The sequence below is a fragment of the Nomascus leucogenys genome, chromosome 3 (genome assembly GCF_006542625.1).
Source record: "Nomascus leucogenys isolate Asia chromosome 3, Asia_NLE_v1, whole genome shotgun sequence".
NCBI classification, from domain to species: domain Eukaryota; kingdom Metazoa; phylum Chordata; class Mammalia; order Primates; family Hylobatidae; genus Nomascus; species Nomascus leucogenys.
The window spans coordinates 31,384,611-31,406,708 of NC_044383.1; the positions used below are offsets into that span (position 1 = coordinate 31,384,611).

Consider the following 22,098-nt stretch of genomic DNA (forward strand, 5'->3'; position numbering starts at 1 on the left):
GGAGAAGGATAATATTGACTAATATAAAGGGCGCAGCTTGACAGTGGATATTCCTGCCACACCTGATCAAACACACTCCATGGGGGGAGGGGAAAGAGAGCAAGAGAGGGGAGATGGGACAAGACAGCCTGAAATTTGCATCCGGAAAAGATTAAAATGGATTCTTTGGGGATAGAGAAAATACATAATATATATTACTATAAATGCAAAACTGTACTAAAAGCTAACTCAAATGTCAAAGATTACAGTTTGAATAAATTTAAATATAAAAGCCATGTGCTTCCTTGAGTTAATGAGAGAGACATAAAAGGACAAACTGGGCCAGAAGCTGAACAGAGCCTTATGCTGCCTTTGCTGGGTAATGGGTCCAAAGCACAGCAGTGACTACAGAGACTTCCCTCCACAGCTCTGAGACCTGAGAAAAAACTGGCAAATCCATCACTTCTGCAGCCTACATTTGCCTCCTTTATAAACTGAGATATGATTCACATACTATAAAATTACCTTTTTCAAGTATACAATTCAGTGATTTCTTGTATATTCACAAAGTTGTACAACCATCACTACTATCTAATTCTAGAACATTTTCATTACCCCAAAAAGGAACCCTGTAGCCATTCGCAGTCACTCTCCATACCCCCTCCCAGCCCCTGGTAACCACACATCTGTTTTAACTCCTTCAGAATAACCTAAAAGGAGTCCTGAGAGGACTTTAAGACCAAATGAGGGACAGCAGTCAAGTCTCTCTCACTGGTGGTAAGCTAAAGCTTTATCCAAAGTAACAGTATGCAAACTTTGCTCTTGGACACTCTTTTTCTTCCAAGAGCAACCCTCTTTTCAAATTTGGTATTATTAGAATATCTCATTACTCTAAATGCTATAGACCTTGTAGTCATCATACAGTTTGGGCAAATACTGACTGTAAATGTGGTCCAATGACATACATCTGTGAGAAAAACTAGTATGGACTTAGACAACCTTACTGGAGGAAAGGACTTATTTCCTTCACAATAATGAGATAATATTCCTGGAGGAGTAGTGTAGGTCGTACTTAGATACTTTAAAGATTCTTTCTACAAGAAAAGAAAAAAAATCATTTTGGTTTACTGACAATGTCCAATGAACCACCCATTTCCAACAGTGATAGTCTTACCAATCAAGCCAGCAGAAAGCCTAGAAAAATGCAAACAGAAATCCTTTGCAAAAAAGGACCATGTCCAAGTCAGTTTCATGAGAAACTGGGTAGAAGTCCTAGAATTCCTGCTATCCCTCCTCCAATCTAAGTGGTACACCTTAACTGGTCATCTAACACAAGTACATTCCCTTCAGTTTTCTCTCCAAGTTAAAAACCCTTTCCCAGCCTCTTACCATTAATAAGCTTCCAGGAAAGCAGTCCTCCTGACACTGCCAATCAGAAAAATCTGTTTGTTTCCGTAAAAGAAACAAGAAATTAGTCATGGGTTGCAGAGTCCAGGACCACAGGGACAGCTGACCCATAAACCTGCTCGTGGGAGCCAGCACTGTGTGTGGGGTCAGAAGCAATATGAAGACCATAGATGCGCTATTTTAGGTATACTCTGTCATTTCCTCAGGCAGGTAATAATGCTAAAAACCAAGAACAATGTAGCAACCTTGGCAGGCACCATTTCAAGATATGCCACAGCTGTTGGCCTTGGAAAACACTACTACCTTCCCTCTCACTCCAGGGGAAAGCTTAGCAACACCCAGAGATGTTCCTACCACCAATGAGAGAACTGGCTCCTGAACACACTCTGGTTTTACTAGTTCCAAGAGCAGATAATCTGGCTGGATTTCTAACCCAAGGACATAAGAAAATCAGGCGTCAGACTCAACTTTGATAGCTCTTAAATAGTCTACAATTCCTAGACTGCATCATTTACCACAGGTATGGTGTCTGAGGTAAAATCTTGGGACATGTTAGCATGAAGAAAATAAGCATGGGATCTGGATTCAATAGCAGGCAGGAAATGTGGCTCTGTCAGGATAGCAACACCACCTCAGCTCCTCAAGGTTTGCAGAGTGCCCAAAAGGCCTACAAGGCCAGGGTGATCTCAGTCATTTTAGGGTATTCCCAGTCACTTATAACAACAATCCTTCACAGTGTATAAGATGTTTACCAAGTGTTTCCAATTATATTAACTTGTTTGATCCTCTTAATATCTCTTAAGAAGATAGTACTCTGAATTCAAAACTAAACAAAAAGAACTGTAAATCTCCATTCATTATATTTCTTTTCCAATTGGGATATGTAAGCTTTATCTGTGAAATTAAAAAAAAAAATCTGTGCAAGTAGCCAACATTCTAAAGCAGTCAAGTACCAGTCAGTACAGGCCATAAAATAAGAACATGCCACCTAGTAGCAGCATTTGCCCTGCTAACTAGTCAACAATTGCCTCCTCTATACTTGATCCTTCTTGGCTAACATTTCCAAAGCTGTTTCAATTGAGTGAAATTTGCTCCTTTAAAGAAAATATGGTTGGGAGGCCAAGGTGGGCAGATCACTTGAGGTCAGAAGTTCGACACCAGCCTGGCCAACATGGTGAAACATCATCTCTACTAAAAATACAAAAAAATTAGCCAGGCATAGTGGCACATGCCTATAATCCCAGTTACTCAGGAGGCTGAGGCAGAAGACTTGCTTGAACCCAAGAAGCAGAAGTTGCAGTGAGCTGAGATCGTGCCACTGCACAAAAAGAAAATATGGGTTGGGCACAGTGGCTCAGGTCTGTAATCCTAGCACTTTAGGAGGCCAAGGCAAGTGGATCATCTGAGGTCAGGAGTCTGAGACGAGCCTGGCCAACATGGTGAAACTCTGTCTCTAGTAAAAATACAAAAATTAGCCGGGTGTGGTGGTGCACGTCTGTAATCCCAGCTACTTGGGAGGCTGAGGCACAAAAATTGCTTGAATCTGGGAGACGGAAGTTGCAGTTGCAGTGAGCCGAGATCACATCACTGCACTCCAGCCTAGGCAACAGAGAGACACACTGTTTCAAAAAAAAAAAAAAAAAGAAAGAAAATATGTAGGGAACTCTTAGATAACTTTAGCCCACGTTTAGGAAAGTAAAAAAGAATTTTTCTCCAGATCTTGTCCCATATTTCTAATGAAAAGAAGAAATTTTCTTATTGTTTGTTTAATTTGCAGAAGCCTAAACACTATCCAATTACAGTCTGACATATGTCACTAGCCAAAAGCATTCCAGGGTTATACACTGCAGGAGCCCTTTATGGTCAACAAAGGAACATAGCTCTGAGGCTTTCTCTTTCAGTCTGTATCTACATCCCCTTGGTTTTGACACTTTCCTCCTTTCCTGCCAGTGTGTGTGTGTGTGTGTATATATGTATATACATAAAATAAACACATACACACACACACACACACAAATATAAGGCACTTAATGTGTACATTCTCTTCTAATCACATGTACAGAAGCAATATAGGGCAAAGAGCCCTAAACCAAGCAACAGAGGCCTGAATTCTAGTTTTGACTCCACCTCTTAGGATTAGTGTGACCTCAGCTAAATCACTTTAAACCCCTCTGGGCTTTAACTTCTTTCACAAAAAGGGGACAACAGCTGCCATGCCTCCCTCACAGGGTTGTATAAAAGTTCAATAAGGTAATAAATGTGAAAATGGCTTTGAAAATTCTAAACATATGAATATATTATATAAGGTTATCATGATTAGGAAAATAGGGGGCAAACAAAGGGAAAAATGATTCTAGAACACATGAAGATTGAAAGATCATGAAGACTGAAACCAATGCAATAAACCAAGGATTGGAAAACTGCACCCATGGGCCAAATCTGGCTTGCAGATTCTTTTTTTAAAGAAAATATAGGCCAGGCGCAGTGGCTCATTCCTGTAATCTCAGCATTTTGAGAGGCCGAGGCAGTGGATCACCTGAGGCCAGGAGTTTGAGACCAGCCTGGCCAACATGGTGAAACCCCGTCTCTACTAAAAATACAAAAATTAGGCGGGTGTGGTGGCGTGTGCCTGTAATCCCAGCTACTTAGGAGGCTGAGGCAAGAGACTGGCTTAAACCCAGGAGGCAGAGGTTGCAGTAAGCTGAGTTCATGACACTGCACTCCAGCCTGGGCAACAGAGACCCTATCTCAAAAAAGAAAATATACGCCAGGCACAGTGGCTCAAGCCTGGAATCCCAACACTTTGAGTGGCCAAGACAGGAGGACTGCTTGAGCTCAGGCATTTGAAACCAGCCTGGGCAACATAGCAAGACCCTGTCTCTATAAAATAAACAAAAAGAAAATATATATTGCTCATTCATTTATATATTATCTATGGCTGCTTTTGAGCTACAAAAGCAGAGTTAAGTAGTTGCACAGTTGTGTATGGCCCACAAAGCCTAAATTATTTACTATAAAGTCCTTTATAGAAAAAGTTTGTCTATCAACAAATCAAACACATATTTTTTACCAAGATTAGTAATCCACATACATATGGAGACTTACCTGTTATACTGTTTAAAACCTCCTTTAGATGACTGAAACTATGCAGCAGAGGATCCCGTTCTTCATCCTGTAGAACACACAGATTAAAGTAAGTCATTATTGGGCCAAAAGAGGAAAAGGAAAATAAAGGACAGATCAAGGGCTCTTTCTACGAACCCAATCAGAAAATCTTGTAAGTTTTCCTTCTGAGGAAAGAAAATTAGCCATAGTTCATAGTTTTCTGTTCCCTAATCTCTTATTTCGTAGAGATACTCTGGGCTTATCCAAAATAGTGAATTCTTAAGTGCTAATCTATATTATCACCATAACACTCAAGCTACTACAGATTGCCAGGTCCTTTATATGTGTATTATTGTCTTCTCTCCCTTTTCATACCCATTATGTCAACATACATATTCATTTCAAAGATATTCCTGATGCCATTCTCACTTTTAAATCAATACATTTTTATGAAAGAACTTGAGAAAATTCCAAATGCACTTACCATCTATGTTCATATAAACTCCCAAGTTGGCAATTTCTAAACTTGTTTTTACAACTGCACCAAAAATTGTTTTACACAATTCTACAAAAAAAAATCCTCAAACATATATAACAAAGAAAACCAACTGTATAACAGGTAAGTTTCTTACTCATCTGATTGGTAAGATATAGCCTACTCTATATATGGATGTTTGCTGAACCCCCAAGGAGTACCATCACTAAGTCATGTTCTGTGTATCAATAACTACCCTGATTTAAATAAATTTGATAGCTAATGATAGCCCTAAAGAATTAGAAAATAAAGAATCTTTCTGATACTTTTAGGCATACTAAAGAGGTCCCAAGCACAGGACTAGCTTAAGCTGTTTACAAAAATATTTAGAAGAAGAATGGTGTCATCTTTTGGGTCCCAGAGAAAAAAAGACAGCCTACATATCTGATGCTAGTTGGGATACAAAAAACAAGATATCAAGAACAACTCTGAATTCCTACTATTCTCATTATTACTAGGAATTTGATTACTCTTTTAACCATGCCAACAGATCCCCTATAAAAACTTAGTGACCAGGCCATTTATCCATTTCCCACTTACCAGTGGTGTATGGGTGCTCCATCGGGCATTCCGTTTGATGGCCCCAACCACAACGTTAATCTCCCCTTGAATGATGTAAATATTCTTATCCACCATCTTGGCAAACCTACCAAAACAGTTAAGATAATAGTCTCATTAATATTTGGTTACCCAAAGCATACCCAAGTTTAAAAATCAGTACCTGATAAGGTTAGAATTGTGGTTTAACTTTTCAGTACCAAGATTTTCTTTCTTTCTTTTTTTTTTTGAGGCGGAGTTTCACTCTTGTTGACCAGGCTGGAGGGCAATGGCGCAATCTCAGCTCACCACAACCCCCATCCCGGGTTCAAGTGATTCTCCTGCCTCAGCCTCCTGAGTAGCTGGGATTACAGGCATGCGCCACCATGTCTGGCTAATTTTGTATTTTTTTTTAGTAGAGACGGGGTTTCTCTGTGTTAGTCAGGCTGGTCTCGAGCTCCAGACCTCAGGTAATCCACCCGCCTGGGCCTCCCAAAGTGCTGGGATTACAGGCGTGAGCCACTGCGCCTGGCCAGTACCAAGATTTTCTATACTCATAAAATCTGTTAGCCAGGTGCGGTGGCTCAGGCCTGTAATCCCAGCACTTTGAGACGCCAAGGCAAGCAGATCACCTGAGGTCTGGAGTTCAAGCCCAGCCTGACCCACATGGATAAACCCCCTCTCCACTAAAAACAAAAAAATTAGCCAGGCGAGGTAGCTCATGCCTGTAATCTCAGCTACCTGGGAGGCTGAGGTAGGAGAATTGCTTGGACCTGGGAGGCAGAGGTTGTGGTGAGCCAAGATCGCACCATTGCACTCTAGCCTGGGCAACAAGAGTGAAACTCCACCTCAAAAAAAAAAAAAAAAAATCTGTAATACTAAAATGAGATTAAGTCCATCTTATGTTATGAATCCAACTATCTGGCTCTCCTAGGGGGTCTTCAGAAGTTCAAGGTAGTTCAACACACAACTCAAAGCGAGTCAATCCAGAAAATTTGTCAAAGGCACGTCAACAATCCTCAGGAAGCATGTCAAATTCTTCAAAGTCAATTGTTCCCAAAGTCCTATGATGCCTTTAAGTACACAGATACAACTGTAATGTCAGCTTGTTAAAAACAATATTTCTGGCCAGACATGGTGGCTCATGCCTATAATCCTAGCACTTTGGGAGGACGAGGCGGGAGGATTGCTTGAGCCCAGGAATTTGAGACCAGGCTGGGCAGCATATCGAGACACTCTCTCTCACTCTCTCCTAAATATATAACCTTCCCTTTGTTCTTTTTTTATCTACTCAATAAAATAACAGTGCAGATTCAAGTTAAAGAAAAGAATAAAGGTTGTTGGAAGCATAGTGTTGGTTTAGAACCACAGTTGCAATGTCAGCCTAAAGGCTGCATCCAGGCCAGGTGAAGTGGCTCACAGTTGCAATCCCAGCACTTTGGGAATCCAGGGCAGGAGAATCAGTTGAGCCCAGGAGTTGAGACCAGCCTGGGCAAACAGTGAGACCCAGTCTCTACCAAAAAAACAAAACTAAAAAATTAGCCAGGCATGGTGGCATACACCTGTAGTCCTACTTACTGGGGAGGACTGAGGCGGGAGGATCACTTGAGCTCAGGAGTTAGAGGCTGCAGTGAGCTATGATCCCACAACTGCACTCCAGCCTGGATCACAGAGCAAGACACTATCTCTAAAAATACATAAATATAAATATAAATATAAATATAAATATAAATGCCGGGCGCGGTGGCTCACACTTGTAATCCCAGCACTTTGGGAGGCTGAGGCGGGCGGATCACGAGGTCAGGAGATCAAGACCACGGTGAAACCCCATCTCTACTAAAAATACAAAAAATTAGCCGGGCGTGGTAGCGGGCACCTGTAGTCCCAGCTACTCGGAGAGGCTGAGGCAGGAGAATGGCGTGAACCCAGGAGGCGGAGCTTGCAGTGAGCCGAGATTGCGCCACTGCACTCCAGCCTGGGCGACAGAGCGAGACTCCGTCTCAAAAAAAAAAAAATAAAAAAAAATAAAAAAATAAAAAAATATATATATATATAAATATATAAAATATAAACAAATGACTGCATCCAATCTGCTCAGTCAGCTCCAGAAAACTGGACAGTGACAGTGACAAGACCTTTGAAAAGTTCTGAAAACTCATATTAACTGACAGCAAGAAAGCATTAATATGATATGTAAATATAAAATAAAAGGTCTGTGCTAATATACCCAAACTTATAACCATAATTATTCCTAGAGAAGGTGCTGTGAAATCAGGGTGCAATCAGAGGATACTTGAGCCTTATCTGTAATGGTTTTGTCTTTTGGGGTTTTTTTGAGACAAGGTCTCACTGTGTCACCCAGGTTGGAGTCCTGTGGCACTGTCATGCCTCACTGCAGACTTGAACTCTTGGGCTCAAGCAATCCTCCTGCCTTAGCCCCCTGAGTAGCAGGGACTTCAGGCGCACACCACCACACCCAACTAATTTTTGTATTTTTTGTAGAGATGGGGTCTCTCTTTGTTGCCCAGGCTGGATCTGTAATATTTTAACTTTTTACAAAAAGGTCGGGCACTGTGGCTCACGCCTGTAATCCCAGCACTTCAGGAATGTCAAGGCGGGTAGATCACCTAAGGTCAGACCAACCTGGCCAACACGGTGAAACCCATCTCCACTCAAAATACAAAAATTGGCCAGGTGTGATGGAGGGCGCCTGTAATCCCAGCTACTCAGGTGGCTGAGGCAGAAGAATCACTTGAACCTGGGAGGCAGAGGTTAAAGTGAGCCGAGATCATGCCACTGTACTCCAGCCTGGGCAACAGAGCCAGACTCCATCTAAAAAAAAAAAATTTTTTTTTTTTTTTACAAAGAGAATGTATTACTGTACTATCGATATAAACATTAATAATAATAAGAGGTATATAATTTATGTCCTTGAGGCATTTATACAGTTTAGTGGAATAGACACAAAAACTGAGACACAGCCAGAGATATAGAGAAAGAAATGTACCCAGCAGGTAGCTCAATTTGCATATTTTGCATAAGATGACCCCCCCAGAAAGTGAAAAGCATGAAAACCACCATGATAAAGGAAAAAGAAACTGGTACAAATTTTGTTCAGGGGCCAGGCACGGTGGCTCACACCTGTAATCCCTAACACTTTGGAAGGCTGAGGTGGGCAGATCATTTGAGCCCAGGAGTTCCAGACCAGCCTCAGCAACATGGCGAACCCTGTCTCTACAAAAAATACAAAAATTAGCCAGGTGTGGTGGTGCACACCTGTAGTCCCAGTTGCTAGGGAGGCTGAGGTGGGAGGATTGCTTGAGGCCGGTAGATTGAGGCTGCAGTGAGCCGCATTCGTGCCACTGCACTCAAGCCTGGGCAACAGAGAGTGACTCCGTCTTAAAAAAATAATGATAATAATGTGTCCATGCCCACAACACCTCCCCAGTCCACAAGGGAATCCAACACAAGATTTATATTAATGACAATTTAAAAAACTAGGTTAATCTCAGAAGACTATCTGCTTTCCAAATGCTCTAGGAACACAACAATGTTCTCTTCTGAGAAGTTTCAATGATATGAATGTACACCCACGCTCTCTTCTGAGGAGGAGGAGAACTTAGAAGAAAGATAAATTCAAAAATGATTTAAAGTATCAGAACAGAAAAGATTAAATCTCTCCTGGAATTTTCCCTTCCCTAAATTATGTAGGCAAGATGAATATGCTCTAGGTCTCTGGAAGGACTTGTAAGAAAATGCTAAGAGGTTACGGCCTCCAGGGAAAGAAACCGGATGACTATGGAACTGAGTGGTGGAGGAGTGAAAGGAAGACTAACTTTTCTCTGTATATTCTTTTTTACCTTTTGAATTTTGTGTCACAAAAATATATTACCTATTAACTACTTTTAAATTTTAATCAACTGATTGACTAAAAATGAATAAGCCCTTTAGAAAAGAAGTAACCACTTTCTAAGATAGCAAAGGTCTAAGCAAAAAATCATTGTAAAAAAGAAACATCTAGGGCTGGGCGCAGTGGTTCACACCTATAATCCCAGCACTTTGGGAGGCTGAGGTGGGCAGATCACCTGAGGTTGGGAGTTCAAGACCAGCCTGGCCAACATGGTGAAACCTCGCCTCAACTAAAAATACAAAAATTAGCCAGGTGTGGTGACACACACCTGTAATCCCAGCTGCTTGGGAAGCCGAGGCAGGAGAATCACTTGAACCCGGGAGGCGGAGGTTACAGTGAGCCGAGATCGTGCCACTGCATTCCAACCTGGGCAACAGAGTGAGACGCTGTCTCAAAAAAAAAAGAAACATCTAGGGAATGAAGAGGAATTATTGTCAAGTACTATGCAGAGCTGCCTAATCTCCTTCTAGGTCTCTGAGTACGTCTCCTCACTCAGGGAATCTCCAAACAGTTGTGCCCTTCAGCTTCAGATGGGAAAATGACGAACCACTTGCTGCCTGGTAGCCAATGGCCAAGAAATCCCTTGTCACAAGGTCATAAAGGCCTGCAGAAACCTCATAAAAGTATAGCAGAAACGAACTTAAGATTTATCTTGTGTCAGAAATAACAAGAGAAATACATTCATTATGTACCCACACAAATGAAAAATTAATAGAAAAAAATAAGAGAGGGAACAACTAAATAAATACCAACTAACACCCTTAGCCAGATAAGCCACTGTCCCAGAGACTCTGAGTAACATGTACCCTTGAAAGCACTGTCCATTTAAAGCTGGGTCTAGAACATTCCCCTAGTGCTTTGTGGCATCCCAGTTACCTCAACAGGATCCAAAGAGGAGTCACTGTATCACTTGGCAACTCTGTCTATATCCAAACAAAAGCAGGAGAAAAAGAAACAATAAATTGTATTCTTATTTAATGGAATACCAAAAATATATCTCAGGTTATTTAAATATAAAAAGCAAAACTTGAAATCTCTTAGAAGCTAATATATGAGAATATTTTCTTTTTGATTTTTTTTTTTAGAGATAGGGTCTTGCTATGTTGCCCAGGCTGGACTCAAACTCCTAGGCTCAAGCAATCCTTCCACGTCAGCCTCTCGGGTAGCTGGGACAACAGGTGTGCGCCACAGCACCTGGCTACAGGAGAGTATTTTAATAAACTCAGCATAAGGGAGAAGTACCTAAACAAGAAACAAAAAGCAAAACCTCTTTAAAAAATTGGTGAATTCAACCATGTTAAAATTAAAAATGCCTGTTCAAAAGACACCATAAAAAAGAGGGAAAAGATAAGGCACAAATCAGAAGAAAATATTTGAGGCACATATAACTAATATAAAGGAGTAATATCCAGAGTATACAATAACTGCTACAAAACCATAAGAACTAGACATATAACCCCTCCCCAAAATTGGCAACAGACATGAATAGGCATTTCACAGAATAGGAAACATAAACAGCAAATAAATATATGAAAAGATTATTAGCTTCATTAATAATCAGGAAAATTACAAAATAAGATTATAATGATATACTACTTTACATTCCTGAAATAGCAGAACACTTTAAATCTGATAATACTTAAAAGGCCAGGTGCTCACGCCTATAATCCAGCATTTTAGGAGGCCAATGCAGGAGGATCACTTGAGCCAAGGAGTTTGAGAACAGCCTGGGCATCATAGCAAAACTCCATCTCTACAAAAAATTTAAAAATTAGTAGGGCGTGGTGGCATGTGCCTGTAGTCCCAGCTACTTGTGAGGCTGAAGTGGGAGTATCACTTGAGCCTAGGAGGTCAAGGCTGCAGTGAGCCATGATCACACCACTGTACTCCAGCCTGGGCAACACAGTAAGACCCTGTCTCAAAAAAAAAAATTGTTTTTAAGTTGGTAAAAAATGCAGACCAAGTGGCTGGTATGTATCTAAATTAATATGAATTTGAATAACAATTTGGCATTATCTTACAAAGCTAAAGCACTTCATATCCTATATTTCAGCAATTCCACTTCTAGGACTATACCCCAGAGAAGCTCACAAAAAAAAATTGAGAATAGTGGCAAGGGGGAGGGAGTGTAGGGGAACTAACAGGGAAGGGCATACATACATGCAGCCTCAGTTTTGGTGATGTTGTTTTTCAAGCTGGGTGGCAGCCATTGGTGCCCCATATAAGCTACACATATTCTTTGTATGAAATAGCCCCTCGGCTGGGGGCAGTGGCTCACGCTTGTAATCCCAGCACTTTGGGAGGCCAAAGCAGGCAGATCAACTGAGGTCAGGAGTTTGAGACCAGCCTGGCCAGCATGGTGAAATCCCCACTCTACTAAAAATACAAAAATTAGCTGGGCATGATGGCAGGGGCCTGTAATCCCAGCTACTCAGGAGGCTGAGGCGGGAGGATTGCTTGAACCCAGGAGGTGGAGGTTGCAGTAAGCCAAGATTGCATCACTGATCTCCACCCTGGGCAGCAGAGCAAGACACCGGCTCAAAAAATAATAATAATAAAATAAAATAAAATAGAAGACCCTAAAAAGTTGCTTTTTATTTTGGAAACAGGGTCTCATTCTGTCACCCAGGCTGGAGTGCAGTGGTACAATCTTGGCTCACTGCAACATCTGCTTCCCAGGCACAAGCGATTCTCCCACCTCAGCCTCCCAAGTAGCTGGAACTACAGGCATGAGTCACCATGTCTGGCTAATTTTTTTGTATTTTTTGTAGAGACAACATTTTGCCATGTTGCCCAGGCTGGTCTCAAACTCCAGAGCTCAAAGCAATCTGCCTGCCTCGGCCTCCCAAAATGCTGGGATTATAGGTGTGAGTCACCACGCCCAGCATTCCTACTTTTTAAAGTCATGGTCTTTGCTGCCTCTTTGCCTTTGCATACGAAGTTCCCTTTCTATTCTGAGTGTTTTTACTTACTCTTGTCCACCTGATAAACCCTTACTCATTCCATCCAAAAGTCAATGAGGGAGTCAGAATATCACAGTGGTTCTAAGAACAATCTTACAACCACTTATTTATTTATTTATTTATTTTTCCACTTTTTTTTTTTTTGAGACAGCGTTCCCCCTTGTTGCCCAGACTGGAGTGCAATGGCACAATCTCGGCTCACCGTAACCTCTGCCTCCCAGGTTTAAGTGATTCTCCTGCCTCAACCTCCCAGTAGCTGGGATTACATTCATGCACCACCATGCCCAGCCAATTTTGTATTTTTAGTAGAGACGAGGTTTCTCCGTGTTGGTCAGGCTGGTCTCAAACTCCCGGCCTCAGGTAATCTGCCCGCCTCGGCCTCCCAAAGTGCTGGGATTACAGGTGTGAGCCACTGCGCCCGGCCCTTTTTTCCACTTTTTTAGCAGAGTATTTTTAGTAGAGTTGGGGTTTCACCATGTTGGCCAGGCTGGTCTCAAACTCCTGACCTCAAGTGATCTGCTGGCCTCGGCCTCTCAAAGTGCTGGGATTATAGGCATGAACTACCACGCCTGGCCACCCACAGCACTTTGTACTTATCTCTAAACATATCTTGGCTGGGCACAGTGGCTGATGTCTGTGATCCCAGCACTTTGAGAGGCCAAGGCGGGAGCATCAGTTGAGCCTAGAAGTTCAAGACCAGCCTAGGCAACATGGCGAGACCCTGTCTCTACAAAACATAAAGAAAAATTGGCTGGGGGTGGTGGCGCACACCTGTTGTCCCAGCTACTTGGGAGGCTAAGGCAGGAGGATCACTTGAGCCCAGGAGTTCCAGGTTGCCTTGAGCTATGATCGTGCCACTGTACTCCAGCCTGGGTGACAGAGTGAGACTCTGCCTCAAATAAATAAACGAAAATAAAAATAAACACATCTTATACTAATTTATAATTGTTTATTTAGTATATCACCACCATGGGACTATCAGGCTCTATCTCAGGGGGAAAGACCATGATTTATTTACCTTTTTATCTCCAAAGCCTGACACATAGTAAGAAAAATGATCAATAAATAGTGGATGGACAAATGAAAACATCAAGACTGACTCTTCAAGAGTGGTACAGCACACATCCACCTCATGAGAAAAATGACTTCATAGAAGACAGTAACTCTGAGCCACACTGGCAAACCTTTTTTTGATAATCTATATTTGCTTCTCTACCAGAAGTTACAAACCTTCCATACAGGTAAAAAGAACCCACATTTACCTACCAGCCAAATCATAATGCTTCTTTTTTCACGTCTATCTTCCTGACATCTCCTTAAGTGTTATTTGCACATTCACATTTTTGTGAAATATATAATTTTTAATGTAACTGTCAATTCTTCATATATGTCTTATTTTCTTTGGCTCTAAATAGCTGTTTTTATTTAGTACACTAGTGTTTAAGTGGCCTTTTTCTTAATTGCTTTTATGGAGTTTTGTTTTGTTTTTGTTTGGTTGTTTGTTTTGAGACGGAGTTTCACTCTTGTCGTCTAGGCTGGAGTGCAGTGGCACAATCTCGGCTCACTGCAACCTCCACCTCCAAGGTTCAAGTGATTCTCCTGCCTCAGCCTCCCGAGTAGCTGGGATTACAGGCGCCCACCACCATGCCTAGCTAATTTTTATATTTTTAGTACAGACGGGGTTTCACCATGTTGGCCAGGCTGGCCTTTAACTCCTGACCTCAGGTGATCTGCCTCCCTTGACTTCCCAAAGTGCTGGGATTACAGGCATGAGCTACCGCACCTGACCTCTTAATCACTTTTAAACATTGTCCTTGGCCAGGTGCAGTAGCTCTCATCTTTAATCCCAGCACTTTAGGAGGCCAAAGCTGGAGGAATGCTTGAGCTCAGGAGTCAGAGACCAGCCTAGGCAACATAAATTAAAAAAAAAAAAAAAATTAGTGGGACATAGTGATACATGCCTGTAGCCCCAGGTACTAGGGAGCCTAAGGTAGGAGGATCAGTTGAGCCCGAGAAATCAAGGCTGCAATGAGCTATGATGACACCACTGCACTCTGGGCAACATAGTAAAACCCTGTCTCTACAAAAAATACAAAAATCAGGCAGGCATGGTGGCATGCACCTATAGTCCCAGCTACTCAGGAGGCTGAGATGGAAGGATCACTTCAGCCTGAGAGGCAAAGGTTGCAGTGAGCCGGGATCTCACACCACTGCATTCCAGCTTGGGTGGCAGAGAGAGACTCTGTCTCAAAAAAAAATTGTCCTTATCCAACTAGCAAATAAATTCTCCAAAGGCAAAAGCGCAAGTTTGTTATTCTTTTTCATGATGCCTTTGTGTGTAATACAGAGCTGGGCAAACCAAGAAAACTGATGGACTTTCTGAAAAGGTAGATGGTAGTAGGGAGCTGAAGGACCAGCCATAGGCCCTTCTAAGGTTTATGTTCACTCAATCCCTTTAGAAGCCAGAGAAGGCTGGGCGCATTGGCTCACACCTATAATCCCAGCACTTTGGGAGGCCGAGGAGGGCGGATCACAAAGTCAAGAGTTCAAGACCAGCCTGGCCAATATGGTGAAACCACATCTCTACCAAAAATACAAAAATTAGCTGGGTGTGGTGGAGCGCACCTGTAGTCCCAGCTACTCGGGAGGCTAAGGCAGGAGAATTGCTAGAACCCGAGAGGTGGAGGTTGCAGTGAGCCAAGATCACGCCACTGCACTCCAGCCTGGGAAACAGAGTGAGACTCCGTCAAAAAAAAAAAAAAAGCCAGAGAAACACTAAAGATGCAGAGCTTTTAACATTTCCAGAGCTGGCCTATGAACACACCATAGTTCTGTACTTTATTGAGAATAACTGAAGTTAATAAACTAGGAAACAACTTACTGAGCTCAAGAAATTTATTCAAAGGGTGGAAGTAAAAGAAGGTTAAACTGGGAAAAAAGCTGGTGCCCTGACAAGGCATCACTGGAAAATCCTCCCAGACCTGATAATCGGGTAACTAGTGTACCTCAGCTCTAGCATGCCATCTCCTCCCACTGTGGAGATTCTGAGAGTATCTCAAGAACCATTTACAAGGTAAGCTACTAATATGTCCAAAGCTGTCCCTTCTACCAGCTTGGAGATGAAAAATAAAACAAAGCTTCTCTATCTCACTCCATCTTTTAGCCACTCAGGGCACCCAAGGTACAAAGGTGACAGCTGGCAGAGTAGGACAAAGAAAAAAAGTCTATGTGATTATGCATAGAGAACTGCAGTGATTAAGTCTCATAAGGCCTGCCCATTTTGTTTATTGAGGGTCATCATCCAGTAACCATTGGGCAGAATCCAATCCACAGACATATTTTGTTTGGCCTGAAAAAGGCTTAAAAATATTTTTAGCCAGTTTCCAACAATTAGAAAACACAATGATCTAAATTTCCAGTTTCTCCTGAAAAATAGAGTGGTCATTCTGTGCCTGCATTCTAAAACAGTAACATTCTGCTGAAAAAGGAGCAGTTGGCTCTTTTAAATAAGGGAATGGGTTGAGCATGGTGGTTCATTCCTAAAATCCCAGCACTTTGGGAGGCAAAGGTGGAAGGATTGCTTGAGTCTAGGAGTTCGAAACCAGCCTGAGCAATAGAGTGAGACCTTGTCTCTACAAAATATTAAAAAATTAGCTGGGCATGATGGCGCACATCTGTGGTCCCAGCTACTTGGGAGCCTGAGGTGGGAAGATCACTTGAGCCCAGAGGTCAAGGCTGCAGTGAGCTGTGATTGCTCCTCTGCACTCCAGCCGGGGTGACAGAGCAAGACCCTGTCTCAATAAAAAGAAATTAAAATGAAAGACAAAAAAAATAAAGGCATGGGTTCTCCAGTACACAACAGTCCCCACTAATCCTAATACATTCCCATGGGACTCAATTCGCCCATTTACATTACCTGCCTGGCATTTAGGCATGTGAGCTCGTAAGCCCTGGTTTATATGATTGGCAAACCATTACTTTGCCATCATACTTCCATGATCATTTACACTACTATTGCATCTATAATTTCCACTACTACTAGAACGAATAATCACTTCTATGATCACTTCTATTATTATTGGGGTTCCAAGTCAGCACATTGCTTTATTATATTTTCATTTAGTTAAACAACTGCAGTTGAACATACTGAAATATTAAAAAAAAAAAAAAAGAGTAACAGCTGAACAGCAGCTCATTATATTTACATAGCTCTTCCAGCCTGAGGATAAAATGTCAACAAAAACATACACCCTTAAATTCAATCCCACCATTAACCCAAAAACAGAATCATTCTAATCAGTCACACAGAGCCACAGGGATATAGACTGTGATCAATCAATGAGAAGTGTCATACAAAGATTAGGGTGATCCTTGCAGTGAGTACTCTATAACTAGAGTCGCCTCAAAAGCAAGAGCTGTGTCTTCTTTCTCTTTAGCTGCCCACAGTAGCCAGTCTAAGCACCCTATCAATTAGGTTATTATGTAAAAGTGGCAGTCATCCTGACTTCTGGAAAATAGGGAAATAAAATAGTAGTGGAACTTTGAGAACTCTGAGCTGAAACTGGGATTGGTGCCTGGCTACTGAGGAGATATGTCTATAACCTGAGTTCCCACTGTGCCAGTGAGCATCACTGTCAAGACTGGAACATACTGTCTACAAACACCATTAAAAAGAAGCTCAAATACAAGTTGGGGACTTGTATTTGAAGGATGAATTTTCTGATTTGTGGGTAGGAGTGGGAATTATTCCTATCAAAAAATTATTCCTATCTAGAAATGACATTTAGGATTAAAAAAAAAGAGAGAGAGAGAAAGAGAAAACGTTTTGATGCCTCTATAGTCACCCTTAGGCTCAACTGAGGATGACTGGATGCTGGATTGTTCACATTGCCTACCCAGAGACTAGATTGCCTGTTATGCAAAGCATATCAACTCAACAGGGCAATGGCCCAAGTGAGCAAGGCAGGATCATCAAACCTGGGTACCTCCTGAGGTATGTCATTTCATTTGCTGTGTTCAACTACTTTTTGGGGGGCAGGGAGAGGGGAGGAATCCTACAACTTAGATCAGCAAGTTAAAATGCAAATAGTTTCCTGTACCATTTCCATCCCACTAATTCTAAATCAACACACGTGAAGCATAAATAATGCCATCCCCCTTCTCCCAACACACACAAAAATTTCAATTTCATAAGGACAAAGGTAGGAAAAACTGAGTTAGTCATTCCAAGATCCTAAATAGTTTTCTCTTCTGACACTATGAGGTTTTGATCCTCCTTGTTACTACCTCATCATGCAAAAGTGCAAAGTGTTCCTGCCTGCCAGGGCCAAAAGCAGGCCACAAGTCCTGATCACATACTGAAACTAATCTCAGATAGAGATAACGTTTATTGAGTGCCCACTACATACCAAAAGGCATTAGGTTGACCCTGCTCTTAACCTACTACATGCTCTAGCTAGGCCACTGCACGTACATGCTACTACTTTTAAGAAGTGCATTAACTGAGCAATCGCAAAGCAGACCTTTCCATTTGTATCCTCCACAGGGCCTAGAGTGCCTTTTATACCTGAATTAATGCACAAGTTTCCACACTGTGCATTAAAAAACACCATCTACACTATTCCTTATTTCTAAAAGCATTCTTTACCCTTGGTGGACTTTTACAGCTTTACAACACAGCAGTTTATCAAAGGTCATCACAGTGCCATAAACTACACTCTCTAGGGTTATGTTCCATCATGCACTGTGGGGCTCTGACCCTACAATTGGCTGAAAATCTCTCACGACTCTTTTTGCCCACTAAAAATAATAGGCCAACAATACCAAACTTCGCCAGTATTCAAATATCTCTCTGCTGTCAGTCAAATATGTCATAATAGAGTGGTTTCCTTATGATTAAGCCTCATCTCTTTAGTGAAGATCTGAGAGAGAAATGTCAACAAAGACATACACTAGAAAAGAATGCCTGTGAAAGATTGTATAAAGGAACAAATAAGCCCAGAAGATAAGTCTAGTGTTTACATACAGACCCAGACTGGCAGCTGAGCTGTCCTGTAAGAGGGAAGCCTTCTCATAGCCCAGTTCCCTGTGCTGCTATAACCTCAAGCCTTCCACACGTCCCTCTGCTGACAACCTGATTCTAGGGTGCACTAGTTCATCATTTAGTATCAATGAAGCAGTTCCTTTGTATTAGTGAGGCAGTCACAAAGAAGTAGACGCTGTATAGAATCTAGAGAAACTTTCACATCTAAAGTCTGAAAACCCATAAAAGTAGACACAATGCTCCTTAGGTTTGCTTTCAGCTTTTGAGTACCGGGCTCTCTAGGATGCAGAAAGCGCTGGAAAGGATAAGCTAAGGACTAGGTCAAGCCTGGGAAAACAGAAGATTTGGGCACCTGCAAAGGATCAGTAATGAAAGCAGAAATCGCCCCTCCTGCGGCAGAGGCCTGACCTTTGCCCCTGCATACCTCCCTGTTCCCTCCCACAACAACCCTTCCCTCGTCTTATGCCTGTCCGCTGCGTCCTTAGCCCACCTTGGCTCGCCCAATTTAAGGCCCTTCCCACTAATTCCCTATTGCGATGTCAGGGTGGCCTTTACGACACCGGAACTCTAGGAAGAGACTTCGCTGACCTGTCAGCGGATCCAAAATGGCGGGGCCTAGTCCCAGGACCGGCAGCCGCTGCTCATGTCCAGCCCGCACCCCGGAGGCGTCTCCGAGCAGCTCTCCCGGCTCTGGTAGCAGATGGGAGAAGAGAATGAGCCTGTTTCCTGGAAATTGAGGCCGAAGTCAGGATGGGACTGCACAGCCCGCCAGGATGAGTCGGCCGGGACGGGCAGTGGAGCCGGGTACCTTCCCTGTCAGCTCACTGACGTGGTAACTAGCCTCAGTCTAGCCCGCTGCCTGGTAACTGCGCGAGCCCTGCCGCGTGCAGCCAATCATAGCTTTGCACCGTGAAAAGTAGCATTCCAACTATCCAATCGAATAAAGGAAATTGGCTTCAGGAGGCGGGTAGTGCCTAAAGAGGCGAGATTACAAGGGAAAGAAAGGGTAGGTTAGGGGACAACCAACGGATACGAGTACTCTCTGAGTGACAGCTTAAGAAACCAATAAAAAATGAGGAACTGTGCGGGGCGGCTAGAGAGGTGGAGTTAGGTAGAGTTCGGTTGCAGTGCGCGGTTTGGCAGTGGCTGCTGGGCATTATGGGGAGGAAGGCTACAATTGGCTGGAAAGGGGCGGGGTCCGCTTTGAGAACTTGAGCGGGCATCCCCACTCTCCTGTCCACGTATTACCAAAGTTACCTGGGCCAAGACCATGCCCCTTGAGGAATCACTCCTTTTCGAGGCAGCTCTGGGCTCCCTTCATCTAAAAACAAGTCCAGCGATCTATTCCACACCCTGCTCTCTTCGCCCTCTCGTCCACCTTCCCTGTTGTGGCTTCTCACAGTTATGTCTGTCACGTCCCAACTCTTGTTTCAGCGTCTTCTGCCCCATTCCCATCATCCAGAAATAGAGAAAATGGGACGTAGCAGAAGCCCTGGATATCTAATTTAAGTCTCTTCATTTTACATTATAGGAAACAGCCCCAGGGTGGAAGGTTGGGCCCATGTTCACATAACTAGTAAATAGCAGAGCAGAGACACGAACCCCTGGGTCTCCTCACCCCCAGGCCAACTCTTTTCATCGCCTTTTGTCACCTCTTATGCCTTAGTATATCGGGCTTTGACTCCCGGTCTGCCTTTCATACCAAGCCTTGGACGGGCCTTATCCACCAGGCTAAATACACAGCTTAGCCCACCTCATCAGTGATAGGAAACAGAAGTCTTTCTTGTTTGCCTTAGAAACGCTAAGGGGCCTGAGGGTTGGATGCCCACCTGTTTTCACTGTCTTGCCCCCAGCTGCCTCCTCCCCTTGCAAGAGATGATACAGGTTACTAAGCTATTTAGAATTACTTGTATTACCTGGAAGTGAGAACATGTGGGAAGAGGACAAGAGGATGGGTTTTCTCCTAGGAGACTGAATCATGAAATTCCCAGCCTATTTGGGACACTAGAGCCCCAGTGTCCCTGCAGACCTGGAGAAGCTGCTGGGAGGCAGTGAAAAAAATAGCTAATTCTTTCCATATATTCTCCCAATTATGGACGACCCAAGTCCAGGGAAGCTCTATAACTAACCACATAGGAATGTAGTCTCAAAACCAGACATCCAAAGACCATCCATGTGCTACGATGCGCTAGTTTTTTTGGGTTTTTTTGTTGTTGTTTGTTTCTTTTGAGAGAGTCTTGCTCTGTCGTCCAGGATGGAGTGCAGTGCTGTGATCTTGGCTCACTGCAACCTCCACCTCCTGGGTTCAAGTGATTCTCCTGCCTCAGCCTCCCAAGTAGCTGGGATTACAGGCATCTGCCACCACACTCGACTAATTTTTGTATTTTTAGTAGAGACAGGGTTTCACTATGTTGGACAGGCTGGTCTTGAACTCCTGACCTCAGGTGATCCACCCACCTCGGCCTCCCAAAGTGTTGAGATTACAGGTGTGAGCCACCACACCTGGCCACGATGCTCTACTGTAAATCACCCATCAGACATCAGACCTGAAGAACCCCTCAATAACTCCCTACACCTGCACATTGGGCTTCTGGTCAGTGGGTCCAGCTGAGGATCTAGCCTCTATCACCTAAAGAGAGTCAGGGAAAGAGTATATACCATCATAGCACCTCTTTCCACATTACCTCAGAGCCATTTTCCTCTTCCTTTGAAAACTGAGAGTTGGTGTCCCGGGCCTGTCTCAGATTGAGAGGTCCTGGAAAGCCAATTGGAAAATCCTCTAAGTGGGCCAAAAATTTCTGCTCGCCAATATCTACTTCTACATACCTCCAGAAATTCATCATTCTAAAAGCATGTGATTGTGCAATAGAGATGGGGAGGAGAGAGATGACAATTCCCTAGTCCCTCCTAACCACTAATCATCATCTTACCAGGCAGAACATCTTCCTCATAGATTTCAGTGTGACATTTATTGAGATTCTACATTATGCCTGGGAATAATAGACATGGTCCTTACTCTCCTAAATTTTATTCTCATAGCAGACAACACATAAGCTGATCCCTTCAATATGGTAGGTGGTGTAATAGAGGGTATACACAGAGGATCATGAGAGCAAGAGGCTAACCTGAGAGTTCAGAAAAGGCTTCCCAGAGAAAATAAGGCTTGAGTGGAACATTGGAGGAGTAGGAATTGACAATATAAAGATGGGTTACTTTCACAGGAAGGGCCAGAGGTGTGCAGGACACTACTAGGAAATCGGAGATGAAGACAAGGTCAGGTCCTGAAGGTCTTGTATGCCAGGCTAGGGAGCTTGACCTTTATCCTAAGGGCAATGGGAGTCACTGAACTGTCAAGACATGACTATTCAGATTTGCCTTAAGGGCATATTGTGTGACTGGGCTTAGGCTTTTTTTTTTTTTTTTTTTTGAGACGGAGTCTTGCTCTGTCACCCAGGCTGGAGTGCAGTGGCGCGATCTCGGCTCACTGCAAGCTCTGCCTCCCGGGTTCACGCCATTCTCCTGCCTCAGCCTCCCGAGTAGCTGAGACTACAGGAACCCACCACCGCGCCCGGCTAATTTTTTGTATTTTTTAGTAGAAACGGGGTTTCACCGTGTTAGC

General features: G+C 43.1%; 1 protein-coding gene across 7 annotated transcripts in view; it reads right to left on the bottom strand.

Moving 5' to 3' along the window:
* Window positions 1-19,351, bottom strand: part of GBF1 (golgi brefeldin A resistant guanine nucleotide exchange factor 1) — a 137,828-nt gene extending 118,477 nt beyond the window's left edge. For all 7 annotated transcript variants that reach the window (XM_030807904.1, XM_030807889.1, XM_030807898.1 and 4 more), the window contains exons 1-3: window positions 19,068-19,351; window positions 5,567-5,672; window positions 4,492-4,558 (exon numbers count right to left, since the gene is read on the bottom strand). In XM_030807904.1, the coding sequence (XP_030663764.1) occupies window positions 4,492-4,558; window positions 5,567-5,662 (163 nt within the window). In that variant the 5' untranslated portion in view covers window positions 5,663-5,672; window positions 19,068-19,351. The remainder of the gene's footprint in view (window positions 1-4,491; window positions 4,559-5,566; window positions 5,673-19,067) is intronic.
* Window positions 19,352-22,098: the final 2,747 nt, after the last annotated feature.